Source organism: Eucyclogobius newberryi, unplaced genomic scaffold, assembly GCF_026437365.1.
Source record: "Eucyclogobius newberryi isolate DKJ021-1_F unplaced genomic scaffold, fEucNew1.0.hap1 SCAF_17, whole genome shotgun sequence".
Classification (NCBI taxonomy): Eukaryota; Metazoa; Chordata; class Actinopteri; order Gobiiformes; family Gobiidae; genus Eucyclogobius; species Eucyclogobius newberryi.
Window position 1 is genome coordinate 32,412,123 of NW_027315801.1, and position 15,161 is coordinate 32,427,283.

Sequence of the window (15,161 nt, forward strand, 5' to 3'; positions counted from 1 at the left end):
TTCTGCACTATCCCCCCTATATAATTACCTAGATTACTCTCTGACTTAAAGAATGTCGCTTCCTGATTGGCCGGTCTATCTGATTAGTCTCTACAGTCCAATAGTGAATGGCCATCCCAGAGGGGCAGGGGCAGTGAGAGTCAGTGATAGATCTTCACTTCCGATTGATGCCTTTAGTTTGGACATGGCCATTGGTTTTCATGTTCACGTCATCATGCACTGACCATTTCCAGAACATGCTTGGGTCAAGTACATTTATTATGTTCTTCTGAGTTTCGTTGTCTCTATAGTACTGCAGTGACTGAGTCCACATAAGTAATAAAACACAGTTTTAGAGTGATTGTTCGACTCTTGACTGTTTCTCACATGGACACAGAGAGACAGGCGTTAAGGCCCTGTAAACGACTTAGAGCTAAGTCATGTTAATCCAGGTGGTGTGTTAGAAGCTAAATAAAGCCACTGTCACTACAGCACTCTCTTCAGGGGTCTCACTGTTAACATGACCTAAATGTATGTGTGCTACAAGTTACATAATCCTGGGCTCACTATTTAACCCATCACAACTGAATTGATCACTGGCACTATGTCCTCATACATGTTTTAGGGTTGATCTTTGTGCTTCATCAGGGCAATGGCCTCATCGTTTTTTCCCCTCGGTCATCAACAGTGGCACTCAGTTTGAAGATTAACCTTTGACTTTTGCTTCATCTTCATCAACCCACATTTTTATATATTTTAATTTTTTTTCATGATAATAATGCCAACTGTTTTACACTTTACATGCTTGACAAGCCTCTCCAAGCACTACTCTCTAGTTATGGTTCTTTCACCCTTTCTGGTGGTATAAGCTATAACCTGCAGACTGACTTCCTCCATGCACTGCAAATGTGAGGCTCTTTTGAATGACTCTCACTTAAGTAGAGTGTCATTGCAATCGCTGTATACTGAAAATGCCTTTATCTGTGCATTCAGGGGAAGACAGTGTCTAAACCTGCATAATGCATGCAAGGCCAATAGGTCATTTAATGAGACATTTTGATATAATTAGCTGATCCTTTTGTGAAGCATTATCCAAAATTCATCTAAATTCTTTGTTTCAGCAGGTGAACAGTGTGAACAGTGTTTTTCTTATGCCCAGACAGGTCCAGATCAGCTTCAGTGACGTCAGGGTCAAATAGGCTCAACAGGCAGATACAGATCACAGAGGAAAGCAGAGTCAGAAGAATAATGCATAGTTTAATATAGTTCATTACATTGCAAATACTATCTTTATGGATGTCAGTGCAGAGTGAATGTTTTTTTTATTTCTAAAGAAGAAAAGCATCAATGGCATACAAAAGCACACATGTACATATACTGTAGTGTAAAAGCCATTACTGCTGGTTGAAATGAGCAATTCTGCTATAACCTGGCACAAGCATCTTTCCTGTGGGTCAATGGTTTTATGTGCCTTGTCCCTGATAAATAAATAATACTTTTAAAAAAGTATTATCAGGCCCGAGCGCCGCAAGCTGGCGAGAGGCCTGTTGATGATTATTATTATTATTAACCTTTATTTAACCAGGTAAGAACTCACTGAGCTCGAAACCCCTTTTTCAAGCGTGACCTGGGGCAAATCAAAGAGGCTGTATGTTCATGCCGAGTGGTAAATGTCCAACCAAAGAGGGCCAGAAAGAAAGCAGGCTGAGAGGGTAGTAATGTAAGGCCAATCTCATTAGACCTGAGGATGGTAGGGACCTGCTCTGCTCAGGTCCAGCTCTCCTGATCCTCTGTTAAAGGGATTACACTCAGAGCCGAGAGCCACTCCTCCGGCAGGGGCTTAACACAGAGGCCGGGGCCAGAACTATAATGTTACTATTGTTCTGATGATATTTATTTAAATTACAAAATGGTGGTTGCGGCCCTACTTGGAAATAAATAATAATTATTAAAGAACAAATCCCTAAATAATTTGTTAAGTATTAAACCGTATCCACATGTTACTGGAGCAGATTTTGACAGGTAATAAGGAAACAGTCCAACTTGAAAGATTATGTTCACAGTATTAGTCACACCTGAACATGCACCATATTCAAGCTTGACACTGTGACCTTTTTTAATGTTTTTTCTTGACTTTACCATATAAAGTTATTAAATGTATTTTGAATTTGATATTATCCCATGCCAATAAAGGTTCTGCAGGTCTTTTCCAGCTTCCATCAAATCACTGTTGTTGTCTCTTTGCACTGTTGAATCGTATGTGATGTGATAAAGTTTTATTCATGTTATGTTTCAGGTTAATATACATTTGCTTTTGTCAATAACATGCATCAGATTTTCTACTAGTATTAGATATTTTAGTCTTTGTATTCAAATTCACACTTCACTTCTCGCCCTCGAAGTACAATCCCTGACATGAAGAGGTCACAAATCTACAGTGTTGGGAAATACCTGAATACCTCATTGAAGTACTTTATTCAGAATACTAATTCAACTGTATTCCAGCACAGGTTCATTTGATGCTATTCCAAAATCAGATACAAATCAATCCTAAAACTATTATCGAAGCGAGATTCTTATTTGATTAAGTATCAATACTCAAAAACTTGAACAATACAAAATGTGTCCTTTTCTGAATACCGTAGTTTCAGAATGCTCTTGAGCTTCGCCACAACTAGTATAAACTCACATGGAAACATAAAGTACATGCTACATCGCTCTGGGACTTTCCTGGTTAGATAATTTTTTTTTTTTTGTAGCATCAAAATTGGTATCGAGGATAGAGTATATTCCTTAGTAACAAAATCAATTATTAAACGTCACTCAATTAGTGAGAAAAAAAGCAAAGACAGCTCGTTTAGTGCTTACATTTAAGATTGTCTCTACTTTTAAGGTTCTCTTAACTTATAACAACAAAGTGAAACCACAAAGTGTAATCTTATGCTGTGGTTTTACACTAGAGTAATGAAACTCAACCTGAAAGTAATCTCAGTATTCAGAATACTCGAACACAGAATTAGAACACGGCATAAGAATTTTATTTAGGTATTCGGTATTAGTAACTGAATGAAAGTATTCATCCCATCACTGCAAATCCATTCCTTAGTATTCAACCCAGTGATGCACAACAGTGAAATAATATGTCCATACTAACAGGGAAACCTTCAGTCAAACCTACACAGTGGTAGCTTTAAAGCACATATAAATGTCTATGATCTAAATTAAAGTGGTGTACGTTTAGATGTGACTTTCACATAGTGGAAAGGAAAACTCTCTCAGTTAAAAAGGATTGAGCAGATTAACACGGCAGGAGAAAGTTTCAACTGGAGAAAGTTCTACTGGCCTACGTCATGAGGATTATTTGTATTAACATATTCATTTTTATAATAACAACAAATGTTATTGATCATTTGTTTTTTGAAAAAAAGACAGCTCACCAGAGCAGAAATGTGATGCTTTTTAGCCAGTGGCTTTTTAATTCTAACCATTACGAGGACTTTGGAGGCTTCATCTGCTTCAAAACTATTTGGCCTATTACAGGCTATTTGTTATTTTAAAATATATACAGTGCCACTGGATTTAATCCATATTAATGATCTAATCTGGTGTGAAAACCACTGGATTTGATCACTGAAATAGTTTGAGATGTAGAACCCCTGACTAAGTTAACCTTTCAGTTTGTTTGAAGAAGCTTCTCAAAGCCTTTTGTTGCTGCAACTCATTTTCACATTCACAGTTTCTTCACTAGAGGGCGGTAGTTCCCTTCTGCCTCATGTACAGTAACATATACAGTAACATGCTCTCTTCTGAAACAACAGCAAACATGAAAGCTAAATGTCCCTGGAGAAGGCTTTTCTTGTTTATTACAAAACTAAATGTACGGTGAATATGGGTAAAGTGGGACCATGGAAGGATGAGGGGACAGTCAAGTTTGGTTCTTTTTTATTATTACAATTCACCTTCTACAAATAATTGATGTGTGCAGAATTGAAATTGCTTCCTGAAATGTGATAAATGATTATATGAAAGTTCAAGTCAAAATTACTTGACAACCTGCTAAGTGTCACTAACACCACATTTTTGATTCAAACAATGCCTTTTATCTGTAGCCTTATCAACCAAATGATAAGGCTACAGATAAACAGTTGCTGCTTTTCTGTTTTCAGAACAAAAAAAATACATATTTGCAGTGTGTCATATTTGTGATATGTTCTTTCTCTAATGTAAAGTAAAAAAAAATAGGTTTTTATTAATGTATTTACAATCAAGACTGGTATTTCATAAAAAAAAATATAAATAAAAAATCAACCCGATAATCTACATTTCTGAAGAGGTACATCAGTACTTTTACTTAAGTAGATGCATTTAAATGTTTTCATCTTGCATCAGCACTTTTAGTTAAGTAACAAAATGTAGTACTTCTTCCTCAGGTCAGACGCAGGCGACACAATCATTTATGAATACTCTTGAATCACAGGTTTAATCGCTTCATTTTCCAAACTTTTCTCCTCTCTGATTTGCCAGACCTGCGGTTGTCGCGGCAACAGCTGCAGGCTCCATCATGTGCCCCTGCTGTGGCCGGTCTCCTGTGTACGTCTCTAGCATGGCGAGTGTGCCTTTAGTGTGGCACGATGGGGGAAGCCGAGCCCCTCCGTCCCTCCCCCGCCTCCCTCCGTCCTCCTCCGTGTCAGCGCCGCAGCTCCACACATGTTTCAGAGGGGCGGGGCCTGTTCCTCTGCAGAGGGATGCAGCCCCACGTTGGAGTCGTCAGTGTGGAAACCCCTGCTCTGAGGCACGTATAGCGCGGACACACACCCTGCCCTCCATCCCTCCTCCAGCTCGCTCCATCTGTACGCCTCTCCTCCGCCTCCCTAATCCCTCCTCTGATTGTATCTTTGTGCATCTTCACTGCTCCTTCCTCTGCAACCTTGACTCACGCATCCTCTCTCCTTCTGTTTGTCTTGTCAATTTGAAGAGGCTGAGCTGAACCGCACGACCTGGGAACATCATGGCATCCAGTTTGCCCCCGGGGATGGCCACCACAGGTGCCAAAAACAAGCCCCTCTCGCCCTTTAAGAAGCGCGGGAGTCTGCAGTACACCACGAGCACAGGTGAGCGAGCTGGGAGCGATTGTGTTGTAACATGTCAAATCTGCTGCCTTCTCAGTATTTGCAGTTTATAGGATTTTAAATTACTTCTCACAAAGATCAAATGTTCGCCACTTATTTTAAAAAAATTTCGGGGGGGGTAATCTTTAATAATTAGGTCAAACCATCAAATTGCTTGAGGATAAGAGATCTTTAATTATTGTGGTCCGTCAGGTTTAATTGAATACATTTTACAGCCCATCCCTGAACGTAAAGAGTGGCAATGTTCCTTATATTTTTTACAACGCACTTACAAAATCCAGTGCATAATTCTAGATTGCATTTTTTGACTCCTCAGCATTGCAGAGTAAACCGTTGCTTCACACGTAATCCCCGTCTCACTCTGTAGACATATTTCAGAATGAATCAGTCTTGTCTTTTCCCTTCACTGTGAGTTAGATACAATGATGACAGTGTTTTTTATAGCGCCTGGCAGAGGGTTCTCGGGTCTGTAGCGGAGAGTGTGTAGGTTGGTACCTCAGGACCTGATCCCCAGCTGAATGAAAGGATTAGTCAGCACTGTGACGCTCGCTCACCATACATACGCTTTTATCTAAATACAAAGGACAGAAGGAGGGATGACCCTGTGACGAAACACTATTGATTTAAGTGCACCATCATTCTGTCAGCTGTGCAAATTAAAACACAACATGAGCAATTGGATGGGTTTACATTTGTTTACTTGGGCGACCTACATTATTTGTTCAGATACAATCAAACTATAACATATGCAGCTATTCATTTTAGATTTTGTTCATTGTAAGCTGTAATATTAATCGAAAATGGCTTGATAATTGAAATGGGTCCATTGACTGCAGAACTGATAAGCCTCCTCATAGCGGCATTATTCTGTACTAAGCAGTGGAATTTATTTAGGTGTTTTTATATTTATTTTATTTTTCAGTGCAAATGCAGTTCATTGGTATTTTTTAACAATGTATACTTGATCTACACTACATTTGTTTTCAGTTATTTCCTTTTGTAATAAATAGTTATTTTGTAAACGCACTGGCCAAAGTTGTCCCAAAGTTTTGTTGAAAGTGTTGAAGAGAGTTCAAATTCAAGGGAATAAAATACATTTTGGTGTAAAACAGTAAGAAACATACCAGTAACCTGCTTATTTACCTTGTTTTTAACTGAGCGGATGAACTGTTTTCATCGCCTTTTGTGTGTCCAGTATCACGCAAATGTATTCCTCAATTCTAATTCATACAATGGAACAATTTTCTCCAAACTCTCTCTTACGTACGACCATTACAGAGCCTTACTGTAAAAGCAAATAAATAATTCAGTTCTTGGGGGATGCAAGCTGGACCTGTGAGCTCATATTTGCAGCAAACGTCGGTCAATATGTGTTACATAATCCGACCATTTTGTTCCTAAAAAGTGTGTTCTGGCCTCACAGGCTGAGCTTCTGTTGGGAACACATTTGATGAAGAGTAGCTGTCTGGTAGTGATTGGTGAAACCGCAAATCGGTTTTCACTCTCCCCATTACCAGAGCGCTTCCTATCATCGCATTTATTTGGCACTCGGAGCAGAAAGTGGCTATTACCGAAGTCCCTGCAGAAACACAGCGTTTGTCTGGTTCTGATCAAGAACAGACTTCACTAAGATGTCATATTGTCCTGCACGAGCTCCAGATAACCTTTGTTGTTTGTGTGTTGTGTCTGAGAAACGTTTGACTAAGTAGAGATGACATTCTCCTGAAGCGACCTCTTTTGTGTTTGTCAAATTTAGCCTAAACTGTTCACAGCAGATTATACTGAAAAACACATGGAAAACAAGCTGTGAGAATCTGATACAATGATCACTCACATATTAGTATGTTTATATAACTGTAGAGCAGTTTTACAGCCTTTGTAACTAATAAAGTGTTAGCTTAATCTTTTTCCTACTGCTGCTGACTGGCACATCTGCTGTGATTGTATTTTCGGGTTTAAGCAGAAAGTCCATTAATTTCAGTGGAGAACTAGATAAAAGTTTTGCCTCTGAAATAGTTTAAAGGTTGATTTGTGCATAAGATTTGATGTTTGTATGCACAAACAATGCACTTTTTCTCTAGGTGGCTTGAAAAGTGCTTCTTAGGTCTGTAATTTATTAACTTTATACAAAATCACACGACCGGAAAAAGGGCCACAGATATAAAAAGGTGAAATGAATTGGGATTGGTACCATATTCTGTGTAACAGTGATGTTTTTGTTATGGTAAAATGTACGCCTTGTCTCTTTTGGAAAACTCCATTTTGACTAAACGGGCAACAATATTCTGGCTTTCCAAAACTGTCTCTATGTGCGACGTTCTCGAGCTGTTGCTGTTTGTGTTTTGATTATTTGAGGCTGCTGCAGTTTATAGTTTGATCTTTTTGAACCTTTTTTGTCCCTAAATTTTTTTTAAAAAGATTTCCTCATATTTATCTATCACAATTTCCTTTCAGTTTCATTTTAAAACAAATAAAACACCTTTCAATTGAAATGTATTGAACTTTAACAATTTAGTGCCTGAATCATTGCCATTTAACACAAAAAAACAGTAAAATTTCTTCAACCCAGCTTTTACTAAAAGAGGATTGGCTGCAGACGGCTCAAATTAAAATTGTAAACTAAAACTGACGATTAAAAATGACTGAATCTTGAGTAAAATTCCTCAAGTTGCACAGTCCTACAAATGAGGCTGCAGTGGGTTTATCCTTTGATCTTTCTTCTGTAGAGCGTGCTGTGAGTGTTGAGTGTCTCTTTGGAGCTTCTGTCCATTTGCAGCGGCCGTAGTTTATTTTTACTATCCTCAAAGGCTGTGGAATTTGTGGTGTTATTTCAAAAAGTGTAATCCTATAAATGATTACAGTTCATTCATTTTCACGAAATAATTTAACGTCTAAAAAGAAATTTAAAGACAGTCTGTTGCACATTTCCTCCAGACTTCCAAAATATAATCTGATAATTGTTATAGGGACGCATCACTATCATCAAATCAAGATGCAATCATTTCAAATTGTCAATGACATGCTTGGAGTTTTTTAATAAAGTGGTCAAAAGTGGAGCAGAGTTCAGTCTTTGGAGGAACAAACTTAGCTGTTTGTGTAACTGACACTTGCGTCTTGTTTTTGAGAAGTCGTAACTCAACATCCATCAATTGTGGATGAAAAAAATCTTTACAATCTTTTTGCTTTGCCTTAACAACAAGGTAAAAAATCTTGTAAAGACCAGCTAAGTGTAGCCTTTACTTTCATGATGCTACATTTGCCTTCTGTGGAATTAATAACGAATGTAGAGTGTGATTGTTGCACCGTGATTACACTGCCGCGGCTGACGCTTTGATTTCAGGGCTCAGCATTGATCGCCTAAGCAACCCCGACAGCTCATGTCTGGTTGATTGTTTTATAATAATCTTAGACCTTCGATTTCTTCTAATGAGCCTTGTGCCAATCAAACGGAGAAGCGGAAGAGACGAGCCAGTGTGAGTCACCCATTTCAAAGGTTACTCACGCTGCATTTACTACTTCTGTCAGGCTGCCTAGTGCTCTTTTTTCCAGTCCTCTGCCACGCCTCCGTCTCCATTATATTTAGCAGGTTTTAGCACAGTTTTTGTGGCTCGAGCTCAGCAGCGGGCGAATCACTTTGCGCGCTGTTAAATGGACCGTTCTGAGATTAGGGCACCACCCACTCACCGGGCTCCCACTCAGATGCTGCGTTTGCTCTGGTGGAAGCACTTCCAACCATCACCAGAGCGGTAACTCTTTTGTCTACAACGTAACATTGTCTAAGATGTACTGAAAGAAATCCACATTCCGTTGAGATTGAGACACATTTAGAAAATCTTCAATGCACTACTACTACTTAATTCAGCTTTAACCTTGACATACTTCCACTGTACACGAGAGTATATTTGAACTAAACCTGGAGACATTTGTAATGGAGATGAATGGACTACACAACAATTAGACATTTAGACTATATTAACACTTATTTAAATGTGCGCTGGAGCAGGGCACACCACCTGCTTGTCTCCATGGAGATGTTATTGTTTTGTCCAGGTTGTTCCCAAGTGTGCCATTAAACTTAAACTCAATTGCAGTTTTTTCATTGCTCAAAAATACGTTGAAAAACATGCATTGTTACTGTGACCAGGCTCGCCTCTCCACAGGTCTGACCTGGCCCTGTCTCCATGGAGATAGTTAAGTTTAATGTCATAATGTGGTACATTCTTGGTAAAGCAATAACATCTCTGGAGACAAGCCGGTTACGTTGTGCACCAGAAAATAAAAGCTCTTTTTCTATGCTCTAATTTCAACAACAACAACAACAACAACAACGTCTGTTAACAAATTACGAGCGGCTATTTCACTATGTGCCTTTGTCTTACACTTGCATGCATCCACTGCAGGCTAACATTTACTTTTATGAAAATGTCGGAAACTCAGATGTATAACACAATTTATAATGAATTATCTTACATCAGAAAGTTGTTATCTGTGTAGAGATGTTTATTTCTTTTTGAACCTTTTTTTCCCTAAAAAAATAATCCAATTTTTTTCCTCATATTTGTCTATCGCAAAAAAAAAAAAAAACGCTTTCAATATCAATTCTTTTGAAATTTAATTTATAGTCCCTGAATCATTTCACAAAAACATTTCAAACCTGCCTGAAAGAGGATTCCCTGTAGACCGATCAAATTAAAAAGACCCAACTGTAACAATGACGAAATGACCGAATCTCGATTAAAAGTCATCGAGTTGCACAGTCCTACAAATGAGGCTGCAGTGGCTTTATCCTTTGATCTTTCTACTGTAGAGCGTGCTGTGAGTGTTAATCAAACACATAAAACGTGTCTCTCTGTGGCTCCATCATTTCATGACTTCAGCGTTAAATGCAGCCTTTGGCGGTGACGTTGCAAGTTGCATTTCCCTCCTGTCAGCGGTTGCCCTGTGGAGACATGTAAGGTGCTCTTGGAAAAACAGAAGGTTTAGATAGTTATAGAAGGAATATTTATCTGCTTGGTAAAAAAAATGCCCATAAACCACTCAGAGGCACTGGCAACAATACAGATGCTTGGACAATAAGAGTTATTTGCAGTGAATTTTATAATAATCAAAGCAAACATTTAACATTCATGATTCTTTGATAATTAACAAGGAAGTAAAGCCATTCTGTTCTTCTTCACATTTCCAAACTATTGTTGCATAAGAGCAGACTGCTGCAACACAAAATGATTAGGCGCCTCTCTTTTGTTGCCGTTGTTGGAGAGTGATTGTTTCCATGGTGATGTAGTTTTAAGTTCAGAATTTGCCTGAGGATAAATTGCGTACACAATAGTGCTTTATTTATTTATTTATTTATTTCTTCAGCTTCACAATCACATTCAGCCAGGCCCAGGAGCATTGATACTTTAGAAAACACTGAAAAATTTGTGAAATACATTCTTGTCAGGTTTTTTATTGACTGGATGATATTTTTCCCACATATCGATCAACATTTTGCAGCCTTTGTAGTTTGTAAATCGAATCAAATTGAAACTGTGAATTTTTGCTGTGATATGCATTAATGTATGTGCTATAAAACAAGGTGCTGTGTGTTCTTGTGAAATGATGGCAATGCAAATGACTTAACTGCACGTTGAACAAGGCCACATGCTGTAGCTGTCATTTATATTATGATTGACTGGACCATTAGGTGATAGGGACGTCAGAAGGATCAATGCCCAGACACCAATTGATACAAAGGTACTAAGAAGTGTAAATACTGAGAAAAATACTAGACAAAACTAGACTTTTCCAATACCGTTTTTGAAATGTCTTGCTCTTTATCAGAACCACTTCAAGACCACGTGTTAGTATTCATAAATAAATGGCTCTTATTTGTGTTTAAAATGTGTTTAAAATTCATTCATTGCTCTGAATCAAGTGCTTTGAGTATCGAAATTGGGTTTGAAGTTTTGTATCGTGACAACACTAACAGGTAAAATAATTGATTTTGGGATAAATGATCAGCTCTCAATGAATTTAGTTTAATTATGTAAATTTGACCGTTATTCGAATATGGGGCGAGTGTACTTTTGTCCCTGTTTTACTTACTTTATATGACAACATTGATTGCTGTAAAGCTGTTTAAGAACATCTGTAATTACAATAATATCTATTAAACTATCATTTACAAGCAATGTTACATATTTTATGGTAAATGTTGGTAAATGTAGCTTTTATACATAGGACTGGCTCTCATGAATGACATCTTTTGGACTGGTGCTGGGTGATGTGACAAAAGGTCCATCACAATCTTTCACAAGTTTCGATTCAATTGCATTTTTCCACATTAAAATCAAATTGATTTCCTGAACATAAACAATACTCACTTTTAAACATTGCCATTTAACACTATCACTTTTCACTTTTTATGAACTCAGCTCTTAAACCGCATACTTTTACCAACACAGTATCATCTATAAACGTCTGATATATAAGACAGAAACTCAATTTTGATTAAATGCACGGCCGTGTATCAGGGACAAACTCTGTCCAACGCTCGTGTTTATGCAACACACTCTGGATGACCCTTTGAACATACTGTACTCCTGTGTACTCTGTCACACCTCGTCACCGCGGCCTGTCCCACTGCATCTCACACGCATTCATGACTCAAACGTGTCTGCTTGAATGCTAAACAGAGTCACTCCTCGATGTGAGGAAATGGGTTTACTAATCCTACTAATTGAAGGTAATGATTACCTGGATATGGGATCTGTGCTGGACACACCTCACTATGATGACCCCGTACACTGAACCCTGATGACTAACATTTGGGCGGCTCATTTACTCTGGATTACTAAACGCTGCTAAGTGACATGATGTTGTCTCTCTCCTCTCCTGAAGCCACTGAAGGTAAATAATACACAATCCTTGTAAATTATGTATTTATTATTAAATAAACTACTTAATAAATACATACTGACCTAAAAAGCTTGAATTTAATGAGTTAAAGTTAGAAACATTGCATTTTTTTTTCAATTGAGCTAAAAAGATTTATTAAATGTGTTCAACTTACCGTAGTTATTTTACAAACATTTGTTTAGTTAAGTCTTGTTGTCAGGGATCATGTACAAATTAAATGAATCTTACAAATGAAAAGTTGATCTGCGGCAGATTTTGCTACTTTCCTAAAGGAATAATAGAGGATTTTTCTGCGATTTTTCGACTACAACACTTGCATTTCTTTATTAGCGCAATGGATCGCATCGTATCTCTCGTCTCTTCTGAGCTTGAACACAGTCTTTCTCTGTCGTCATTTTGTACTGTACACTGAAGGAACTTGCTAAACACACACCGGCACATCAACCACGCATGTGCAGCCAGGGAAACGTGCAACACAACAGTTTAAGAAAAGTAAACATTACATTACAACTAAAGCTCTTCACTAACATTTGGTCACTAAAATACACAATTGAATAAATAAATTCGTTTTTGAAGGCCCAAAGCACATTAAGTGAGTTGTTGTCTCTTTGGAAATGAGGATAAACCATCTGGTACATTGTGTCATACATTTATTGGCCATTAGGGGGAGTCTTCCCTGGACAAAGACTCGGGACCAGGATAGAACTGACCAGGCCCTGGAACTACATAACATTGACTCGCAGTAAATTGAGGTGGGCATAACCTCAAATCTAGGTATTATTGTGAACGTAAAGATGTGAAACAGTTGAATGTCAAGTACATCGTTTATAGCTGGTTAAGAATTAAAATGTAAAAACTTTTATGTTGTAAACTTTCAAATGAGGGTGATATTTTTTCTCTGATCTGATTTATTTTACTGACACTTCACATTTGCCGGATAATTAAACCTCAACTAACACATTTTCAAGACGAGTTTAGATTGACATAATATTGTTATCAGGATATTCCAATATTCAATGTTGCCTTCGCCTTCGGGTTTATTATAATGTTGCTTGAGAAAATGGTCCTTTCCCACAGGAGCAGCGACATTATCGTCTATGATTTTATTTGATTGCAGATGCTTTGTAATGTTTGTTCATTATGAAGCTCGGGTTGCTGTTGTTGACGTGAAATTGGCTGGTTGGTTCGTGTTTGCTTTGGATCTGACAAATGCATTCATCTTTTATAGATTCAAGAGTCTAAAAATGTGTTAAGCAATGTGTTCTTTCATAATCAGTTGGAACTCAATGATAATTTCTGTAGCTTTTTCGATTCAATAGCTATTTTTTGCTCTCTATGTGTTCATACAATTTCAAACATTTATATAAACAAAATAATTTCAACAGCAATTCTGTAAAGATGCAACTGTTAAAACAAAATAGAACCAAGTGTCACTTTCAGACATGCCAACATGTCTGTTTGAGCAATGTTACACTAGAGCCACACAAAGCTCCGAGAGATACGCATTTGTAAAGGTCTCATTCGTCACAGAGTTACAACACCACGAGGACTAAACAAAGACTAGAACAGGGTCAAAGCAAGACCACACCAGGTCTGGGTTCAAACCAGGACCAAAGCAGTGAAACCGTGAATGCGCCATAATATACATATTAGTCAAGTGTTCTATTTAAAGATGCACTATGTAACCTTTGTGTTGAAGGGTCTCCCAGCTGTGAGTCTTCTTTCAGATGATCTTATTATGTATATTATTATGGGCCACAGCAGAACGGAGAACACAGTGAGTCAACTAGAGTTTTGGGAGTGATTTTTGATTCGATCCAGTACCAAGTAATACTATGTAATACTATACAATATCGATCCAATGCCAATGAGTTTTGTATTAAAATCCATTGAAATTGAAACTCTTTACTACCATTATTTTATTTCCACCCCAGCTTGAACATGTACAAAAAGTAAATATATGTGCAGAAAACCTAATATATAAACATTGTACTTAGATATATATTTAATAGATCAATTTTTTTAAGTATTATTATGGATATCAGAGACTGGAGAGTTTAATCTGCCTTTTCACTTGAAGCTGCTGTTGAACACCAGGTACTGCTTTTGTGCGAGAGCCTAATAAACGGTGACATCTTCGTACAGGGGACCGCGCTGGCCCTTTAATTCCTCCCACACTGCATCCTGGTGACACGCCAGACCCAGTTCTCCACACGCGCACCATCACCAACACAAACATCCCAAACACATGGTCCCTTCAGCAACACACAGCCCTGGACCGTCCCATAGTGCCGAGGGGGGGTCTTTAGCATCACACCGCGCATCCTTTCCCCCTGCATCCTCCACCGTGTCCAGTCAGCTCCACCACCCCCCTCCATCGGCTCCTTCAGTGGTACAACCCAGGAACATGTCTGAGTTATTTAAATGAGCAGGGCGAGCTCCAGAGGCAGAGCAAGTGCAGAGGACCGACAGCTGGCCAGGACCAAGTGGCAGACAGAGGGAGGAGGCAGAGGGGAGGGCACACACTGGGATGAGTCCATGGATCAACATCAGATGAACAGTGTATGTATACGGCACGGGACAGGCACGGGCCACGCTGTCATTTTCAGCTGACAGTGTTGTTCGTCTTTTGATTTCACTCGTTCTTCGTGTCTTCTGTAATTTCCCTACACCCAAATTCGAAGGAAATCACTTGCCATTTTGTCTTTCTGGTCTCTCTCTCTCCAGCCTCCATCTTTATCTGCGGCGTGTAGCTAGGACACAGCAGGTACGGTCCACTGCTGGGCTCGTCCCGTTCAGGAGCTGCCTCCCCTTTCCCCTTTTCCCTCTCTGCATGTCCCACAGAGCCTTTTGTGTAACAGCCCGGAGCAGCGCTGTCTTTGGAGGAGGTGTGCATTGATTGCCCTCCTCCCCAAAAAGAAATCTTCTTTGCATTTTCTGGAGTTTTGTATTGGAGAAATAAGTAGCTCAATATGTTTTCTTGCACACACCTGCAGCTATGGGACTCTTGTTGCTGTTTGTTTTCAGACTGGTGGTGTAATTTGGAGCTGATTTGTGCGCAGCACCGACAGGAAAATTCAAGAAAGAGTATGAGAAAACATAAAGCACGCAGCAGCAGAGGCTAAAGCGTCTGTGGCGTACAAAGAGTTTGAT

The 15,161-nt window shown here is 38.8% G+C and overlaps 1 protein-coding gene across 5 annotated transcripts in view; it reads left to right on the forward strand.

Moving 5' to 3' along the window:
- Window positions 1-4,692: 4,692 nt before the first annotated feature.
- Window positions 4,693-15,161, forward strand: part of ampd2b (adenosine monophosphate deaminase 2b) — a 32,821-nt gene continuing 22,352 nt past the window's right edge. For 2 of the 5 annotated variants that reach the window (XM_072450105.1, XM_072450106.1), the window contains exon 1: window positions 4,693-5,090. In XM_072450105.1, the coding sequence (XP_072306206.1) occupies window positions 4,988-5,090 (103 nt within the window). In that variant the 5' untranslated portion in view covers window positions 4,693-4,987. Of the gene's footprint in view, window positions 5,091-11,982; window positions 12,000-14,461; window positions 14,571-15,161 lie in introns of those variants that run through there. The other 3 variants (XM_072450107.1, XM_072450109.1, XM_072450108.1) reach the window with 3 other exon arrangements.